This window comes from Pristis pectinata, chromosome 6 (assembly GCF_009764475.1).
Source record: "Pristis pectinata isolate sPriPec2 chromosome 6, sPriPec2.1.pri, whole genome shotgun sequence".
Taxonomy (NCBI): Eukaryota; Metazoa; Chordata; class Chondrichthyes; order Rhinopristiformes; family Pristidae; genus Pristis; species Pristis pectinata.
In genome coordinates this window covers 15,000,202-15,018,337 of record NC_067410.1, presented here as the reverse complement: position 1 = coordinate 15,018,337, position 18,136 = coordinate 15,000,202, and the positions used below count along the sequence as shown (strand labels likewise).

The window sequence follows — 18,136 nt, the reverse complement described above, 5'->3', positions numbered from 1 at the left end:
AGAAGATTTGAAACCACATTGTGGTGATGGTGATATATTAATCCCATTAGTCTACATCTTCAAAGATGAGAGGAGAGAAAGGCACGCTAGTGTGGAGCTTAGTGTTGGGGCTGAGATCCTGAAATGTTCTTCCTCATGTAGCCAAGGCTAATGCAGGAGGTTGTGATGAGTTTCAGCAGTGATATCTGTATTTGCAGAGGGAGATCACCCAAGCTGTGGAAGTGATTTGTTTAAGGTTTTCCTATCACTTCCCTGTAGAGGAAATGAGGGAAAACAAAAACTTCACTAAAGAAGCAAAATCCTCCTGGAAATAGAACACTATAGGCAAGAGTGAATGAGTGCAGAGAAATCAGTGTTAAATTATATTGGAAGAATTAATGGGAGTTACAAAGTGATCATTCCCAAGAGCAACAACTTGCACACTTGAATTTTGATGGTGATTACACTGTCAACTGCCAGAATTTCCTTATTCTTTCTTAGGCTGACATCGTCAGAATTAAGGCTAGGATTGGACTACTAAAGTAAAAATGGAAAGCACCAAACCCAAAAGAACAAACTAATGAGGTCAAACAAGTTGCTCAGAGAAGACAAGCAACATCACCTGGCACACCCAAGTGGTTTTGTAACCATTAAGGCTTACTGGTGTGGTTGTGTTTCTTGTTTAAGGCAGGAGCAATATTTTCACTTATTGAATATATATACCCAGTTAAGATAATAACCATTTGAAAAACTACAGTAGACCTTCAGCAATGAAGTGTTTGCAATTAGAATTAATATTCACTGTAAACCAAATATCAATGACACCAATTTGAATTAAAGTTACATTTTGGGTTTAGTGTGAAAATGAGGTAACTAATTTTCCAATAAATGAACAATTTAGATGGATTGAATTCCCAAATACTGCAAATCAAGCAGTTGCTGGAAATCTGAAGTGAAAATAGAAAGTGTGAAACACTCAGCATCTACAGAAAAGTGAGACTGTTAACATGTCCAGGACCTTTTGGTTCTGATGAAGGATATAAAAGTGAAATGTCAACCATTTTTTTCCTAGATGCTGTCTGACCTGCTGAACATTGCAAAACTGCAATAAGATTAAAAACAAAAAGAAACAGTACATCACATGTGGCCTTATTCTTGGTTTTCTATTGATATTAGAAGTGGATGGCTTGTAACCTGCACTTTGAAAGCCATCTAGGATTTTGCAATTTAACTGAACCAGTCAAGCTAGAAATAACTGAAGGCAGAGTTGAAGGACAAGTACACCAAGAGTAGATTCAGATAAATATTCTGTATTTACATAGAGGCAAATTTATACATTAATTTTCACCATTAGATTTACAATTAAATTGCATTTAATTCAGTTTTTCCCTGTGGCAAGAACTCTTGCTATAACCACAGTTGAACTTGACTAGATTGCTCCATCATTGTCACTTTGACAGTTTTAGTTCTGTTAAAAAGGTCACTGTTGAATGGCTTAGAAATCAACTCTGACCACAGCAAGTACAATGGATTGCAAGTCAAAGCCTGTGGTCACCCATTTTAATAGAAATCCCCTTTGCAATTGAGAATAAAATTAGATAGTTATAAATAGTCATCCTAGATTACAGCTAACTATTGCAATTGCAGACTTAAGTGGACACTTTGAATAAATTTTACAGGAGGGTGACAAGTACAGGTTTTAGGCAAAACAAATGTGGTTAAGGGCACACTTAGTTTTACTGTAAGTGGAAGCTAACGAAAACCAACACTGGGTTGTGCACCACCTGAGCACAAAGGGACAAAGCTCCAAAAATGGTGACTAATATTCCATTTTTCAAATTGATTGAGTGTACTGATATAGGAATCTCTAGTGATTAACTGGTGATTATTCCCACAATGCAGTTATTCCACTAAAACATTTAGGCCATATTATTGCAAACATGTTCTTGTTCTAGTGTGGTTCTATGATCAGGATTGACAATGAAGTTTTTGCAAACAACCTCAGATCATTGAGCCATATCACTCAAGGTCTGTTGGTAAAATTACTCACCATTCCAGTATTCAATGAGCATACCTGATAGTTATATAAAATGTGCCAAAAAGTTTTATGAAAGTAGTCATTAATGTATTCTATGAATAGATAGGGCTTGTGTCCTTCATTCAAGAAGATGGAAGGGTTTCCCTGCTGCCTGCTGTTCCTCCTCATCCAACAGCTGCTGGACATAGCTTGAAGTTCCAAGTAGAATGTGTCCTGTAGCTTGCATTGTGAACATTGTCAAACGCAAGGCTTCCCTAATATGGAAGGAAAAGAGATCATTGATAAACAGGCAAGTCTGTATAATGTTATACAGAGAACTTCTGTCAGCACAATTAACCACATAACCCAAGTCCCCATTTTCTGCCATGCAGCCAAGTACCTTTTAAGATTTAGTAGAAACCAGAACTTCTCATTTCTGCATTTCCTCTTTGCAGCACATTAAAGCAAAGTGGTTGGATCCAATTAGTTCTGTAAAAATATGTTTGCAGCTACAGTAGAAAATAGAGCCAGCCCCATCAAGCATGGAAGTACTAGATCTAATGAGTCTCCATCAAGGAGACCATGACCACATGGGTAGGTCAGTGGTACAGCTAATTGCCTCAGCCCAGCCTCATTGTCTGTGACAAGTTTACATGTTCTCTATGGCCACACAAGTTTCCTGTGGGTGCCCTGGTCTTCTCCCAGATCTCAAACTTGTGGCTTTGAAAGTTAGTTAGCCACTGCAAATTGCCCCTAGTATGCAGGGGGGGGGAAGAATTGGTGGGAATGTGGGAGGAAATAATGTGGGATTAATGTAGGACTAGTGTAAATGAGTGCTTGGTTGTTGCAGGCTTGGTGGGCCAAAAAGGCCTTGTTTACATGTCATCTCTCTCCATGAGATGGAAAACTGACGAAGTATGTTAATAGGTGGCATATAGGCACCAAGTGCAAGAGGCAAAGGGGGATTAATAAAAGAGTAATTGGAGGGGGATTTGGGCAGAATCTAAACAAAGGTCAAGCTTGCATTCAATGACAGAAGTTGAAGTACATGGTTAGCTGGATGATGATAGAGGGGCAAGATTAATGTGGAAGCAACTCAAAGGTTCAAATGAAATTGAAGTTGATGAATGCAAAGTTAGTGTAAAAATAGGTTAGGGAAGGGGATATTTTGGTGCAATTTTTGCAAGGTAATATGTTGCATGCAAGGATAGATCTTGGAACTGGGAAGAGAGCAAATAATTAAAGACTGAAGAATTGGTGATTTGGGCTATTGCAAGGGCATATTGCATGAAGTAGTGTACTGGGATCTATCACACTAGCAGGGGATGCAGAACAAAGATTATACTGGAAACAGAAGAACACTTTAGAAGCATTCCATGGTCACCCAAGATTACTTCAGTTTTACTGACTATGCAAAGGTGGCTGTTTGTTTCAATCCAAAGCATGGGAGCAAAAGACATCCCACCCCAAAAACAAATTAGGTTCTCATAACCCAAGGCTGTTGGGCAACCTCTGTTATGACACCCATTCATGAACATGAATGAATACACAGCTAAAGAGAGTTGATAAATTTAAAAATCTTCCCTAATGCTTGGGTAACCCCATTGACTTATAACTCACTTTTGTTGGACTAGCAGTTGGCAATAGAAAGTTTAGCATCCCAAAGACAACTATAACACTGTCTCATCAATAATTATTCAAAATATTTCTTGAACAGTAATTAATTTCAACAGTCCAATGCTTTTTAGCTCAATTCTTACCTCATTATTTTCTTCGCTCCCATACACTGAACATCACATGAAAGAGAATAGGAGCCATAGAGGGTCACCTTTACATTCAGGCAGCCAATGAAGTCCTGAGGATTTTCTTTGTAGAGGTCAAAGGTTATTCTGGCAACATCTTTCCTTCTACGCAATTTGTTGCGGAAACCCAGGTGAAAGCCAACATTCTGTTAAAAATAAAAACTAAATTTTATTCTGCAGCAGAAAATGTAATCTACTTGTATATTCCTCTCCAGAATGATTTGGTTGATCACACTTGATAGTTATGTGGAAAATAGCCATTTTGAATTCAGGACTAAATTGAGCCTTGAAATGTTGGGCATGTTATATGGAAGAATGGCTTAATCTGAACTGGTTTGGAAGCAAGTTGAGCTTCTGTGAAAGCTCCTGGCCATTTAAGGAGTGGAAGAATTTACAGTTGAAAACTACTTCAAGTCATGATTCAAAATTACAGAATTCATTAATAAATAATGCCAGTGTCCACACCTCTGGTGGTGTCCATTTTTGCCCCTTTTCAATGACCATGAAGAGGGTGTTATCCAAAACTGTCTGAAAGAATTCTTCAGTCTCAATGAAGGTCCCATCTTCCTCCAGTAGAAGTGAGACACTGGATGTTGTATGTAGTGATTCTTGGACCTGAAAGAATGCAAAATTGTTTAAGAAACAAAATACCAAACCTCACACTCCAAGTCAGTTTATTAAAACTTGATACAAGTACAAATTTAAATTGTTGGTTTTTCACTTTAAAGCTCACTTCTGAAAACCTTTTCATTAAAAAGCCAATGAATTGGTGTGCACCACCAGTTACAGTCTCAGCAGATCCCAGTGCAGCTTTATTGAAGATCTGTCCAGTTCTACTTGCTCTCAAGGTTTCTATCAATGATGCTGAAACATTGATGACATTGCATGTCTGTGCTCCAATGCACAGGAGTCACCCCTCAGCTAAGCCACTTCAGTACTATGAAATTGGCAATTCCTGGACACTCACCTTTAACTGCCAAGAACAATATTAAGAAAATATTGGTGCTGACAAAACCATAATCATACTTCAGTCACAGGTCAAGAAACTCAAGACACTTAAGATGAAGCACCACATTGTGGAAGATTAAAAGCCCAATTTGCATTAAGGATTTGCAATAAAAATGTTTTTGCTAGCCCCACTCAAAACAAAAACTCACTAGTTAAAGTATCCCTTTCAGGCAAGCCTGTACATGGACAGATAGTCCACATGGGTTTCAAATTTTATGAAAACTATTGTACTTTCATGTTAAAGGGATAGACAATTTCTGAATTGCAAGACAACCAGCCACAAGATTTCCCCCCTCCCCATTGTGCGAACAGTGTCCATCCAGTTTTGAGTAAATGAGTTGAGAGAATTTGGATGTTTACAGTCCACACTAAAGTTGTGGAGATAATTGTCACCTTGTCCAGTAGATCCTGAAGACCCTCTGCCATGATGCCTTTCTTCAAACTCCGATCCCAGTTGCACACTCTAAATGGTCTTTGGTGTGGACCACTGTTCAACAGGTGAGAAGTTACTGATGCACTGGCAGAAACACACCTAAGAAAAAACACCTCAGATGGTCACCCAAGTTTTATTGGATTATCTTGTAAAGAATGATCAATAGTAATGTGTAGCAGTTAGCATAACACTATTACAGCACCAACAACCTTGGTTCAATTCTGTGTCTGTAAGGAGTTTGTACATTCTCCCCATGTCTGCGTGGGTTTCCTCCGGGTGCTCCAGTTTCCTCCCACATTCTAAAGATACAGGGTAGGAGCTGTGGGCATGCTATGTTGGTTCCAGAAGCATGGTGACACTTGTAGGCTGCCCCCACAACATTCTATGCAAGATGCATTGCGCTGTGTTTTGATGTACATGCAACTAATAAAGAAATCTCATCTTTTAATATCTACAAGACTGTTCATTGAAGTAGTGAATTTTAAATTCTTTTCTTAATAAAGATAACAGGCTGGTTTCTGGAAGGTTACGTTGACTTGTCCTGTTCTGATTACTGTAACAGATTGATCTTGACACAGAAGCATGCAAGATGGTGGGATGATGATTACTGACAAGGCTAGACAGGTTGAAGGAAATAGCTCAAGTCAAAGCAACAGCTTGTCCCAAATAAGAGTGTCTTTTGTTGTCGAAACTAGAGGCAACAAGCAACCAGTCTTTCCTGTTTAGGTCAGAAAAGAGGCAAGTCAACCACATGGAACATTAACTCAGCTTCTCCTCTCCACAGATGTTCACTGATCTGCTGGGTATTTCAGGAAGTCTCTTGCTTCAGATTGCCACTAATTGAAGTGCACTGCATCTTAGTTCCAATATTCTTTTATATCTAACTACCAGCACCAAAAGCAATTACAATCTGAACAATCTTGGTCTCCCTCTTATCACAGACATTCCTTCTCCATCTCTCCGAGTAATCTGGAGGCCTGGACTATTACATCAAATCCCACTAAACAGTGCTCAATTAACAAATTTTTCCTTGCCGGAATACAAACAGGAAGTGTAGTAGAAAGCAACAGAATACTGGAAGAACTTTAGTATATTATTGTCAATTGTACTAAGGTACAGTGAAAAACTTGTCTTGCATACTGTTCATACAGATCAATTCATTACACAGTGCATTGAGGTAGTACAGAGTAAAAGCAATAACAGAATACAGAGTAAAGTGTCACAGTTACAGGGAAGTGCATTACGGGTAGACAATAAGGTGCAAGGTGATCCAGAGGCCTGGACTATTACATCAAACCCCACTAAACAATGCTCAATGAGTTTTTCCTTGCCAGAATACAACTTACATAAATAGGAAATGTAGTAGAAAGCAACAGAATGCTGAAAGAACTCCGGTTAATCAGCAAAAGGTGCAAGGTATTGAGACTCTGCATCAGGAAAGAAAACACTAGTACATAGCAGTACAGGGAAAAGTGGGGTGGAGTGCATAGGCTAGCTGGTAGGTGATAGGTGGAATCAAATGGGGAAAAGAGATGGGTAGATGGAACCAGGTGAGGAGAGAATGGGAAAGGCAAACCAAGGAAGAAACTAGGTGGACAGGTGAGTTGTGGGAGGAGAGGTCTACCAAGGGGTAGATAACCCGAAATTGGAAAATTGTTTGTTCATACCATTGGGTTGCAAGCTCCCTGTGCAGAATAATGAGGTGTTTGGTCTCTCCATAATATGGAGAGGAATGAGAAAAACAAGTTGCTATGAACATTGAATTTTCAAGTTTCAGGTAACCCACACCCCAAGTGTACTCCTCCCACTTAGTTTCATCCTTTTGGACACTTTTCCCCATCCCCTCCCTGGTTCCATCATCCCCTCCCATCTGGTTCCACCCATCACCTACCAGTCTCTGTCTCTCCACCCCCTCTCCCCATTAATTCTATCTTTCTTCTTCCCTCAGTCCTGATGCAGGGTATTGACCTGAAGTTTCAGATTTCACATGTGTCTCCACAGATACTGGCTGACTAGCCAAGTGCACCCAGCATGGTTTTCTTCTACATTCCAGCATCTGCAGTCTCTTGTTTCCAGAAATATAGTAGACTTGGAGTTGATATCAGGGGCTTGAAGGAAATACAAATCAGTATACTGGTTCAAATCCAAGAGAGATTTAAATACTGTAGGCTTATCAGTTATTCACGTTTCCCTTCAACCAGTCTCAGAAAAGTTGTGATTTATTATTGCCTCTGCTAGCTTCCTGCAGTTTCAGAACTGTCCAAGAGTGAATGGCTTCTAGTCCAGTCATGGCAAGGGAATTATAAACATCATCCACCACACTGGAGCCAGAGTGAGAATGTTACAGAACCAATAGTACAAGCTTCTGTACAGTTACTATTGGGTCATGGAAATCCAGTGGTCACAACCAGGCAGGGAACTGTGTGCACTGAAGGATCATTGTATCTGTGGAGATATTACCTGGAGATGGAACTGGAAGACAAGAAACTGAGGGACTTCTTTGCATATTCCATTTTTAGCCTTTATGAAAACCCAAAGACCTGTTAAAAATAATTTGCAAAAGTTAACACTTAAAGTTTTCAGTTAGGTGAATGCCCAGATCAAGAACAATTCTGCACCACAATAATCTTTTAATCAAACCACCTACCTCCCTCCTCACCAATCCAGAGGAAAAAAAAGTACCATCTGACAAGGGTAAAGGCAAGCCCCTACACCATCAAACTTAGCAACATGCTGTATAGAAACTACATCTGCAGCAGGTAGCCACACATTACACATTCACCTTCAGTCAATAACTACATTCCCCAAAATAACACTTAATTGAAGGACACACTCTTCAGACATAATACACGAAAATTAATAGGAATTACAACTAAATTGTTACCAATCATGGGCTACAGCAAGCAAGAGATGGATGTACACAACACCCTAAAGGAAAATTTCAGGCAGGTTGCTTGTACACTGACAGTTTCAATGCATGGGAATGTTCCAGTGATTTATGGAGAAGGATTGAACTGAAGCAGCACAAAGTAAATCAACTTGTACAGATTTAAAACACTGCCCAATATCCCAGAGTCAAGTAGAAAGTGTAGATAAGTAAAAAGACAATACTCACTTTAGCTGATACTAATATTTAAAAAAACACTCCGAGTTTCAAGTCTCTCTCTTTTGCCCACATACTAGAGTCTGACTAGTTTTCCAAAGTTCAATGTTTCAGTAAAATCAATGACTCAAGTAGGTCAAAGTTCTGCCATTAAAATTCCTACTCCACAATACTACGTCAGCATAAAAAGAGGGAGTGTTGATCAATGTGTTTAACAGCACCACATTTCAAAAGGACAATTTTCTTCCAGCCTACCCTGAAGTGGAATGATTTTTGTACAGAACCAGACTTCTAGATTTTTAAAAACAAATTGAGAATTCACAAATTAGTCTTGATCTTTAAATCATTTGGTAAGGTCAATTGAAATCATTAATTACAATGGGGAACCTGATGATTGATACAGGAGGTGCTGTTACAGTTCAAGAACTAACTGAAGTTGGGGCACTCTTCCCACTCAGTGGGCAGGAGAATGGGGATTTATAGAAAAAAAGTCATGATTGAATGGCAGAGTAGTCTCGACAGATTGAATGGCCCAACTCCACTCTTATAACTTATGGTCCAACTTAATTAAAGGTGCATGGCAGCAACATTTTTCACATCTGCAGATAAGACAATTGATTAGAGATACAGTATAGTAGAAATTCCAGTAAGGTTCTGTAAAAAAAAGTTTCAGCATGAACAAAGCCAAATGTTGCAAAACAATCTCCAATTCAAAGCACAAGGAGTACACATTAGTTCAGCTATTGCACAAGTGCATTGATTGTTATATAATGAACCCAAATTAGAGCACTGTATCCAAGTAGGAAAAGATAATGATTTAACAAATTCTTTTCGGCAAATGTTAGCGAATTGCCCGACTCAGCAACATGAACTCTTTGCAGAGTCATTTCCCAGAATGGGAACTCTAACATTCAACTCAAATCAATAGTCTCATTACAAAGGAAACAGCTTAGACAAAAGGGTAGCATATCACAAGACAAATATTCTTTTTGTTTTAAAAGAAAAAGAAAAACCAAGATGACCATTGGGACTTCTAAAACAGGAGTAAAAGGATGGAACAGAATCTGTTTCAGCCACATTGCCCAGCAGGATAACTCAAGTCATTTTAATTCCTGCCATACAAACTTTGTTCAATAATTCTATTGTAGAAAACAAATTAGCAGATAATGGAGCAGGGGGAGGAAAGGTGACATTGCAGCACCAACTGGTCTTTGTTGACCACATCTACACACCAGTGGAAAATGAAGTGCCAGAAAGAGACAAGCCTTTAGTACAACATTTTGGAGAGTGATAGGAGCTGGAAAGAGGAGAAAAATGGAACAGGGGAGAAAATATCAATGGATGAACTGGATTTTATGACAAAATTGGAATGACAGTACTCAATCATTAAATCACACGTTATTGAAACCTACTTAGTTTACTGAGCTAGAATACAACATTTATACACAAAAACCAAACGACTTGGTCAGTTACCTAGGGACACTTCTAGATGCCCCCAGATAACTAACCGGTGTTCAGCACCTCTTCAATTCCCATCTCTTAATCAGATGAAGTCTGGCAACAGTTTTAGTTTCTAATCTGATTTAAACCGAGGTTCTGAAGCACAGAACAGATGTCAAACCACAAAGCAGTTCAGCATTAAATTAGTTGTGTAGACAGTATGGCTGGTTGCTTCCGCATTTTTAAATTAGGTTGGTTACATACCGTTTTTAAACATTCTTAATTTATGCCTAGAGTTTCACATTACACTAGAAATTAATAAAAAGGCCCGTTAATTAAACTTAAGAATCCCTCGCGTTTCCTCAATTCATTTCTGAAGTGCAAGTTCCTACGGAAGGTCATTTTTTTTTGTTTGGTAAACTGTAAACACTTACTGCAGCCTGCCAAAGGATCCCCTCCCCCCACTACCTAGCTATACCAGAAGTGGAATAGTTACATCTGGTCGAAGTGTAGCGGTCCAGGGGAGCGGAGCAAACCTGGTTAGATTTTTGCCTTAGTCCAACACCAACCGTGATCACAAAGTGTGTCTTTGGAGTGCTCGTTTCCGATAACTGCAGCCATGAGGACTACATAGATTGGAAGATCTTTTAGGTCGATTATTTACATGCTTAATCTTCGAATCCACTCACCGGCTGTAATGCCCACCGCTGACCCAATAAGGATGCGTTAAAATAATCAAAACTCCGATTTCCCTCTTAATATTTCACTAATACTTGATTAGAAGGATGACATAGCTCTATGAGATCAAGCGTAAACTCAATGAAATCGCTACTTACTTTTATTTTAAAAGTCCAGACTGATACTTTAGAAGCACAGCCCCAGACTTATATACACCTGTTGCACAGTTATCATCTGATCACATTTAACAATGATCTCACATTCATTAACACTGAACCTATCACACAGACCCCGGCAATTAAACCAGTTACTCACTCACACCACAGTTAGTGGATGCTACAGATTGGGTGAGTTTTGCATCAGACTTCAGTCACGGAGAGTGTCAAAATGCTCTGTCAGAACCGGCTTCTCTAAACTAGAATCCTGAAGTAAATGCTAAGTAAACTGTGTAAAATTGTTGTTAGTATAGATTGGTAATTGGTTTATTGTTGTCACATGTAGTGAAAAGCTTTGTCTTGCACGCCATCCCGACAGATCATTCCACACATCCAATACCAGAGGCATTTAAGGTGAGAGGGGGTAGGTTCAGAACACACGTGAGGGGTACGTTTTTTACTGAGAGAGTGGTGGATGCCTGGAATTCGTTGTCTGATAAGGTGGTGGAGACAAACTCATTGGGGGCTTTCAAGAAGGGCTTGGATGAGCACATGAATGTGAGGAAAATAGAGGGATATGGGCATTCTGTAGGCAGGAGGGAATAGCTATGTTGGCACAACATTGTGGGCCGAAGGGCCTGTGCTGTGCTGTACTGTTCTATGTTCTATAAGTACATGAGCTAGTACAGAAGGTAAACAATAACAGGGTGCAGAATGTAGAATTACAGTTGCAGAGAAAGTGCAGTGCAGGTGGGCAAATGAAGTGCAATGGTCACCATGAGGTAGACTGAGAGATCAAGAATTCATCTTTACGGTACAAGAGGTCTGTTCAAGAGTCTCTTAAATACAGAAAGTTGCTTAAATTAAAATATTTACAACTAGAACAAAAGAGTTTCAGGTTAATCAGAAGTAAATATAGGACTAGTATCAGGAAACACTACATTACAAAAAAAATCCCAATAGATGATTAACTGAAAAATTCTCATAATCATCAAAGAACAATCTGTGTTCTGCACTGATGGATTTTAGGATGTTGATGGCTGAACATAGATGGGTTAATAGAAATTCCTCATCACTTATCATCGTGTAAATCTACTGTCATGAGTTCTGGCAGAATGAGCTTGTCTCATGTAGTGGACCCGTGGTAGTGTGCTTCTGCTGAACAAAGTGCACCGGTATTACAGGGTTACTTGAACGCATGTCAGAAAGAGATGGATTGTATCTGATTTTGTTGCTGCACGTCCTCTTGACGACATCTTACAGACAATGAAGTATTTCTGAAATCTACTCCCTCCTGTAATATGGAAAAACTAGCAGTCAACATGTGTACAACAGGCTCCCAGAGGAAGGAATTGGGTAACAAACAGATGATTTGCTTTTACTGACAATGGGAGGAAATCATTGACCAGGACACTGGGGATAAAACCCATTTCTTCTATACAAACCGTTGCATCTTTCTACTCCACCTAACATCTGGCAGAATATTGGATTGTCTTTTCCAAAAGACAGCACTTCTGTATGGGGAGCATTCCCCCATTACTGCACTGGAATCAACTTAGGTTTTTATGCAAAATTCTCTGTGGTGAGACTTGACCCCAGAACCTTCATAACTCAGAGGCACTGACACTACATTGGGTCTTGGATTCTCTTCTTCCTAAATCAGTTTCAATAGTCTTTCTTTCTCATCCACCTCCATAAAGTTCTCAATGCTCCCTTAGCATATATAATTGACTATTAAGGAGCTTTGTTCAATTCTATTAACACCAGAACTAATTTATAAAAGCACTAAACCAGGCACTGGTGCCTATTTAATAATGTGCACTGGTTAATACCATTTATTTAAAGCTGTAGGGTAAATACTAAATGATCTTTCGTTGGTAGATGGGTCAGAATGCATAAAAATAGATGCTGAAATAGGCCATATAGCCTCTAGCCCTGTTCCACCATTCAATAAGGTCATGAATGTTCTGATTTTGTCCTCAACTTGCCTGTTCTCCATAACTCCTGATTCTCCTAACGTTGAAGAGGGAACACCAGATCAGTTAAATATTCCTGTAGTTGTCAATACCTTAATTAGAACATGATCCAAGATATGCTGGAAGATATGCACATGAATGCGAGGAAAATAGAAGGATATGGGCATTCTGTAGGTAGGAGGGAATAGCTATGTTGGCATAGCATTGTGGGCCGAAGGGCCTGTTCTGTGCTGTCCTGTTCTATGTAATCTTCATTCATTGATGGACAGCTTCCAGGATACAAGAGGGTTCCAGCTAATGGCATTCTTCAGAGTTCTTCAAGTAGATGAAGCAACTTGTGAACGTTTGCAATGGTACTAAGTGCAGGTGTTTTGAAGTGAATTTTGTGGATGCAGTTGTAGCACATAATAGGGGATATGATTTGGGTAATTGCAGCACTGTCTTGGTTATAATCTGAACAAACTCTCTGCTGAAGGCAATGGGTAGCATGGAATAGGTTATCAGCCATCCTCACCGACTCCTTGGATGAGACTAACAGATTGATTTTCAACAAAAAAAAAGGCCAACCGCAGTGGTAGACAGACATGGAACACTGAAGCTGGAATTTGTATTTTTACAAAGTTTTCACAGGCATCTTTCCCAGCAAAAGCTGGATGTGATGACCAAGCCAGAAAGGATCAGAGGGTTTGCTGCTCTTATGGTCAAGCATCATGAGTAGTATTTCTCAGTAGTTATCGCCTTGACCATTTCAGTGTAAAAAGTGAAATGACATCTACAAGCCACTATCCATTTCTTTCCGTTTTTATTGGTGATGATAATTACTAATGAGTCTTTCACTTGAGAAGTTAATCATTCTGTAGTTGCTGATGAGAACAATAAATCTGGACATAACATTTATCCATTGTAGAAGAATGCTGGAAATGGTTAGTCAAGCACATTTCTATGAATATATTTCTGCATGGGGAAATCATTCAAAAAGATTCAAATGTCCTCATTAATTAAAATGGGAAGGGATATGTGTTTCATGTTATGACTTCTTTAATTCATATCTTTAATTATAATTGTGCTGTATTACTGCATCTATACATGTAAAACTTAAAATGAAATATAGTTAAACATTTTTCTGCAAAAACAGCTCATTTTTTAATGGTGATGATTTGGTTTTTGTGTCAATTCAAGACAGATTGACAGATGTTGTAACAGGGGATATGAAAATCTGCTGTAAAGTAGACTTTAGGTAGAAGTTCCGTCATAACCTTGCAACTGAAGGACCAGGCTTAAAGAACCCTCTTTTATTATGGTCTTATGACTCCAGATCCAGGAGTAGTGATCAACTGCAGTTTACTGAACTGAACGAGACATGTTGTGATATCACAGTCTCTTGAACCTAATGGTTAATTGTCTCAGGAAGAAGGATCGCTAGTGATGCACCTAATGTCCAATTTTAGTCAACAAAAGTCCATGGGGCAAGAAAAGTGAAAGATACTAACGTTTGCAGGAGAATATTGGAGGAGAAGAGATCAAGGGAGAGAAAAAATTGCTGAACATTGTTGAAAGGATTTCTGTTTGTGTGCAGGTTTCGGTAAAGGAAATGACATTTTATTGGCATGTTATTTATAGCCCTCTCAATATGGGTTTGAATGAGTTTTGTGCTACAGATAGGAGGATTTCCTGTCTCAGTTTATTTGGTTACATTAAGGTTTCTTTATGCACGAGTAACACTTTTAATGCTTTATCCTGAAACTGTTTTGAATGGTTAGTCATAGCAGTTTGAATGCGGGATATTAATTGTATTATATTAATTGTATTTGTATGTCTTCAGAGTAGAAGAGAAAGCAAGTTAATTGTGTTACCTCTGTTTCAATGAGTCCAGCTAGGTTCTTTATCTAAGAGATAAAATTGATGAACAGGACAGAAAAGGAAAAGTTTTGTTGATTGAAAATCAAGTCACCAACTGGTCAAGACCAACTGGAAGATAGCAGTAAAAAATAAAATGTTTGCAATATTGAGATGCATTTGAATTGAGGGATGGTGTGTTGGGGAGGAATGGAGGAAATGGGTTGTGTTGGCCATTTTGTGGTGGTGATGGTTGACATTTGAGAAGGGACCACCATCAGTTCTCAGATGGGTATGTCTACAAGAGTCATCTTAAATCCGTGAAGCATGCTCACCACATGGGGTCAGCCACACTCCAGGGAACTAACCGCACACACTCTCGTGTGACACTTCAATGTAAGACCACTGGAGTGCGGACCTGTAGGTGAGATGGAGACACAAAAGCCTTCAGATGCTGGAATCTGGAGCAAAAAGCAAACTGCAGGAGGAACTCAATATGTCAAGCAGCATCTGTAGAGTTAAAGAGATAGTTGACTATCCATTTGCCTTCACAGATGCTGCTTGACCACTGAGTTCCTCCAGTGGTTCGTTTTATTGGATTAATCCAGGACTTGGTTCCTTGCTGTGTTTGTGATCTTGCCTAGCCAGCATTGCCTAGATAGTAATTGTAACCATGCTCTGGAAGTAACAATGTGCAAATGGTTAAATTAAAACTTTTCTTTCTATGAACCCAAAGGGATTGCTGCTCTTTTGGTGGTGTTTAAGCCTTGTTAACAATTTGGGAATTCTAACAGGACTGCTGTGTTCAGTAACCCTTCCAGCAATCTCCCAAATATTTTGTAAAGCCTTTATCGTGGTCACTGCAGTGCAAGTGCATACAAACGAATTTGCTCTCAATTGCCATCATAGAGTCTACAATGGCTTATTGTACATCATTCCATACAGTTCAGTGACAACACAGCCTTCCCACTCCAGCCCTGCAGAACATAGTAAGGTACTGTACAGGTCCTCCCTGCATCACCCCAAGTAAAGTATGCCCTTTGGATTTCTTAATAGAGTTAAATTCTCAAAGGTCAGCTCAGTAAAGTGAAAGTGCTAAGTGCCTGAATTCCATTACCTTAAGTAAGATGAAACTGAGAATAAAATGCAACTCGTGGACTGCTTGAACCAGCTCAACTAAATTCAGGACTTGATGAGCATCTGCTATGCTTCCAGTAACTTAGGAAGACTTGATCATTGTCCTCCATCCAATTCAATAACATCTCCAGTTTTATGAGTCTAATCTGCCAGTTTAAGTCTATTCTTGACCTAGCCTTTTGCAAATTCTAAACCCCGTTCACCCCTATAATACTGAAATTCCTCCATATTTCTGTCACAGGATATGGCAGCCAATGACATTACTTGGTCAGCTGACCAAAAGCTTGGTCACGAGGTGCCTTTTACAGTGGATCTTCTACAGAGGCAAGGCTTCGGGAGTGAGTTCCAGAGTTCAGAGGTGGACAGCTGAAGGCATGGCCAACAGCAGTGAGGAGATCAGGGAGGATCCACCTGTCAGAAGTGGAGAAGGGCAAACCCACTGTGACCCTTGACTCTGAGTGGCACACGAGACATTCCCATCCCACCTACAGCACTGACAGGGATATCCCTGCCCAGAAACAGCAGATCCTAGTGCTTGAGATGCATACTAACGACTTGGATGAACATGTAGATGGGTGGGTTTGTAAGTTCGCAGACGACACAAAGATTGGAGGAGTTGATAGTGAAGAAGGTTGCCAAAGGATACAGCAGGATAGAAATCAGTTACAGATATGAGCGGAGAAATGGTAAATGGAGTTTAATCCGGGCAAGTATGTGATGTAACACTTTGGAAGGTCAAATGTAAGGGGAAAGTATAGAGTTAATGGCACCATTGATGTACAGGGGAACCTTGGGATTCGAGTGCATAGCTCCCTGAAAGTGGCCACCCAAAGTAGATAGGGTGGTAAAGAAGGCATGTGGCATTCTTGCCTTCATTCGTCGGGGCATCGAGTACATGAGGAAGGAAGTCATGTTGCAGCTGTATAAAACTTTGGTTAGGTCACACTTGGAGTCTTTCCCTTCCCTTACTTGCATAATTGCTCCTGTGCCTCCAGATGCCTGGGCCTCATGTCCTGGTCCTCTTCACTAAACACTTCCACCTGCCTTACCGCTTCTAGGTCTCCCTTAGACCAAATTTTTGGTGAGCCCACTCTTAGCTCAGTAGTTGAGTTTGGATAATGCTTTAGTGAAGCTCATTGGGGGAGTCTCTGCTGGCCGTAGATGGAGTAACAGCTATTTGCTGCTGCTGCTCTCACTGTATCTAACCTTTTCAACCTGACTTGAAATTCTTCCTTTTCACCCTTGGTAGTAAATTTAAACGTGATTTTATTTTACTATGAATACAAGGGGTGCTATGAAAACCACTAAGGAAGATGTTCCTCCTGTAACTTTAGAAGCTATTTTCAAGCAGCTTAAACAAATTAATGCTAAACTTGATTCTTTTCAAAGAAGACTGGAAGATCATGAAGGACAAATTGAAGTGAACGAAGCCTCTCTTTCGGTTTTGGATGGGAAAATCGATGATTTACAGAGCCTTTATAAAAAACAAGCCAAAGACAACGAAAGATTAAAGCTGAAGATTATTGACTTAGAAAACAGGAGCAGAAGATCCAATCTTCGTATTCTAGGACTACCAGAGAAGACTGAAGGTAATCAACCGATGGAATTTTTTGCAAAGTTTTTGGCTCAATTATTCCCTGGTATTCTAGAACCTTTGCCTAAGGTTGATTGAGCACATAGAATATCTTTTTTCAAACCTCCTACACAAGTTAAACCCAGATCAATTATCATCTCTCTCCATGATTTTCAAACTAAGGAGCTTCTAATTCAGGAGGCACGTCGTTGAGGGATGATTAATTTCCAAGGCTATCAAATTAGAATTGTTGAAGATTACTCACCAGAGGTTATGAAGGAACAGGTTAAATTCAAAAAGGTTATGTTGGATCTGTATCAGAAAGGGTACAAGCCGTCACTTCGATTCCCGGCAAGACTCAGGATCATACTTAAAAACGGCTCGCAAAAATGGTTTCGATCCTTGGAAGAAGCCCAGAGTTTTCTGGAAACTCCTACTGAATGATTTCACATTTCTCGTTATGAACACTTTCTGTTTTCTATTTTTTTTTCCTTTGAGTTTTTTTTCTAGTAACCACTTACTAATTTTTGGGATGATTATGTTTCTTTTTGATTCTTTTCTGTTTTGTTCTTTTTTTTTTGAATTTTTTTTTTGTAATATAGTTTGAAATAAGAAAAAAGCAACATTTTAAGTTGCATTGAACTAAGAACACTTGTTTTTACATTGTTTAATTCTGGTTTCATTGTTTATCTCATTGCTATGTCTGGGTTGGAACTTTATTAACCTTGAAGTTAATTAGCAGAGATAATTTGGGGTTATGCTGTCTGTAGGTAGCTGCCAGCTGCTCCTAAACTGGTTTCTTTTCTTTGGGTGTTGGGAGAGGGGTGGGGGTTTTGCTTGGGAAGTTGTTTTGGGCTGTCAGCCAAATCTGTTGCCTAGTTACTTTACTTGTAATTCTACTGTAGTACTTTTTACCGGTTTTTTTCAATGGTTTGCTCATCATTCTTTTTTTTTACCTACATTCAAATAATATTGTAATGGATCAAGTTATTAATTTAC

The 18,136-nt window shown here is 39.3% G+C and overlaps 1 protein-coding gene across 5 annotated transcripts; it reads right to left on the bottom strand.

The window, feature by feature from the left end:
- Nucleotides 1–663: 663 nt before the first annotated feature.
- Nucleotides 664–17,421, bottom strand: cidec (cell death inducing DFFA like effector c). 5 transcript variants are annotated; one of them, XM_052018167.1, is made up of 6 exons: nt 8,355–8,454; nt 7,700–7,779; nt 5,200–5,338; nt 4,264–4,413; nt 3,757–3,944; nt 664–2,271 (listed from the first exon to the last, which is right to left on the bottom strand). In XM_052018167.1, exons 2-6 carry the CDS (start codon nt 7,750–7,752, stop codon nt 2,136–2,138), a joined length of 666 nt encoding a protein of 221 aa, XP_051874127.1. In that variant the 5' UTR covers nt 7,753–7,779; nt 8,355–8,454; the 3' UTR covers nt 664–2,135. The 5 variants fall into 5 exon arrangements, with proteins under 5 accessions (XP_051874127.1, XP_051874130.1, XP_051874126.1 ...); XM_052018170.1 differs by lacking the exon at nt 8,355–8,454 and adding an exon at nt 17,403–17,421 and having other exon boundaries at nt 1,255–2,271; XM_052018166.1 differs by lacking the exon at nt 8,355–8,454 and adding an exon at nt 10,472–10,589 and having other exon boundaries at nt 1,255–2,271.
- Between the last annotated feature and the right edge of the window lie 715 nt (nt 17,422–18,136).

Bases quoted from the DNA above. Each gene is read 5' to 3' on its own strand.
- cidec (XM_052018170.1), bottom strand. From the start codon at position 7,752: ATGGAATATGCAAAGAAGTCCCTCAGTTTCTTGTCTTCCAGTTCCATC. The intron at 5,339-7,699 runs GTAATATCTCCA...GTTTTTTCTTAG, and splicing joins TCTTCCAGTTCCATCTCCAG to GTGTGTTTCTGCCAGTGCAT. The intron at 2,272-3,756 runs GTAAGAATTGAG...CTTCCATATTAG, and splicing joins GGAGCGAAGAAAATAATGAG to GGAAGCCTTGCGTTTGACAA.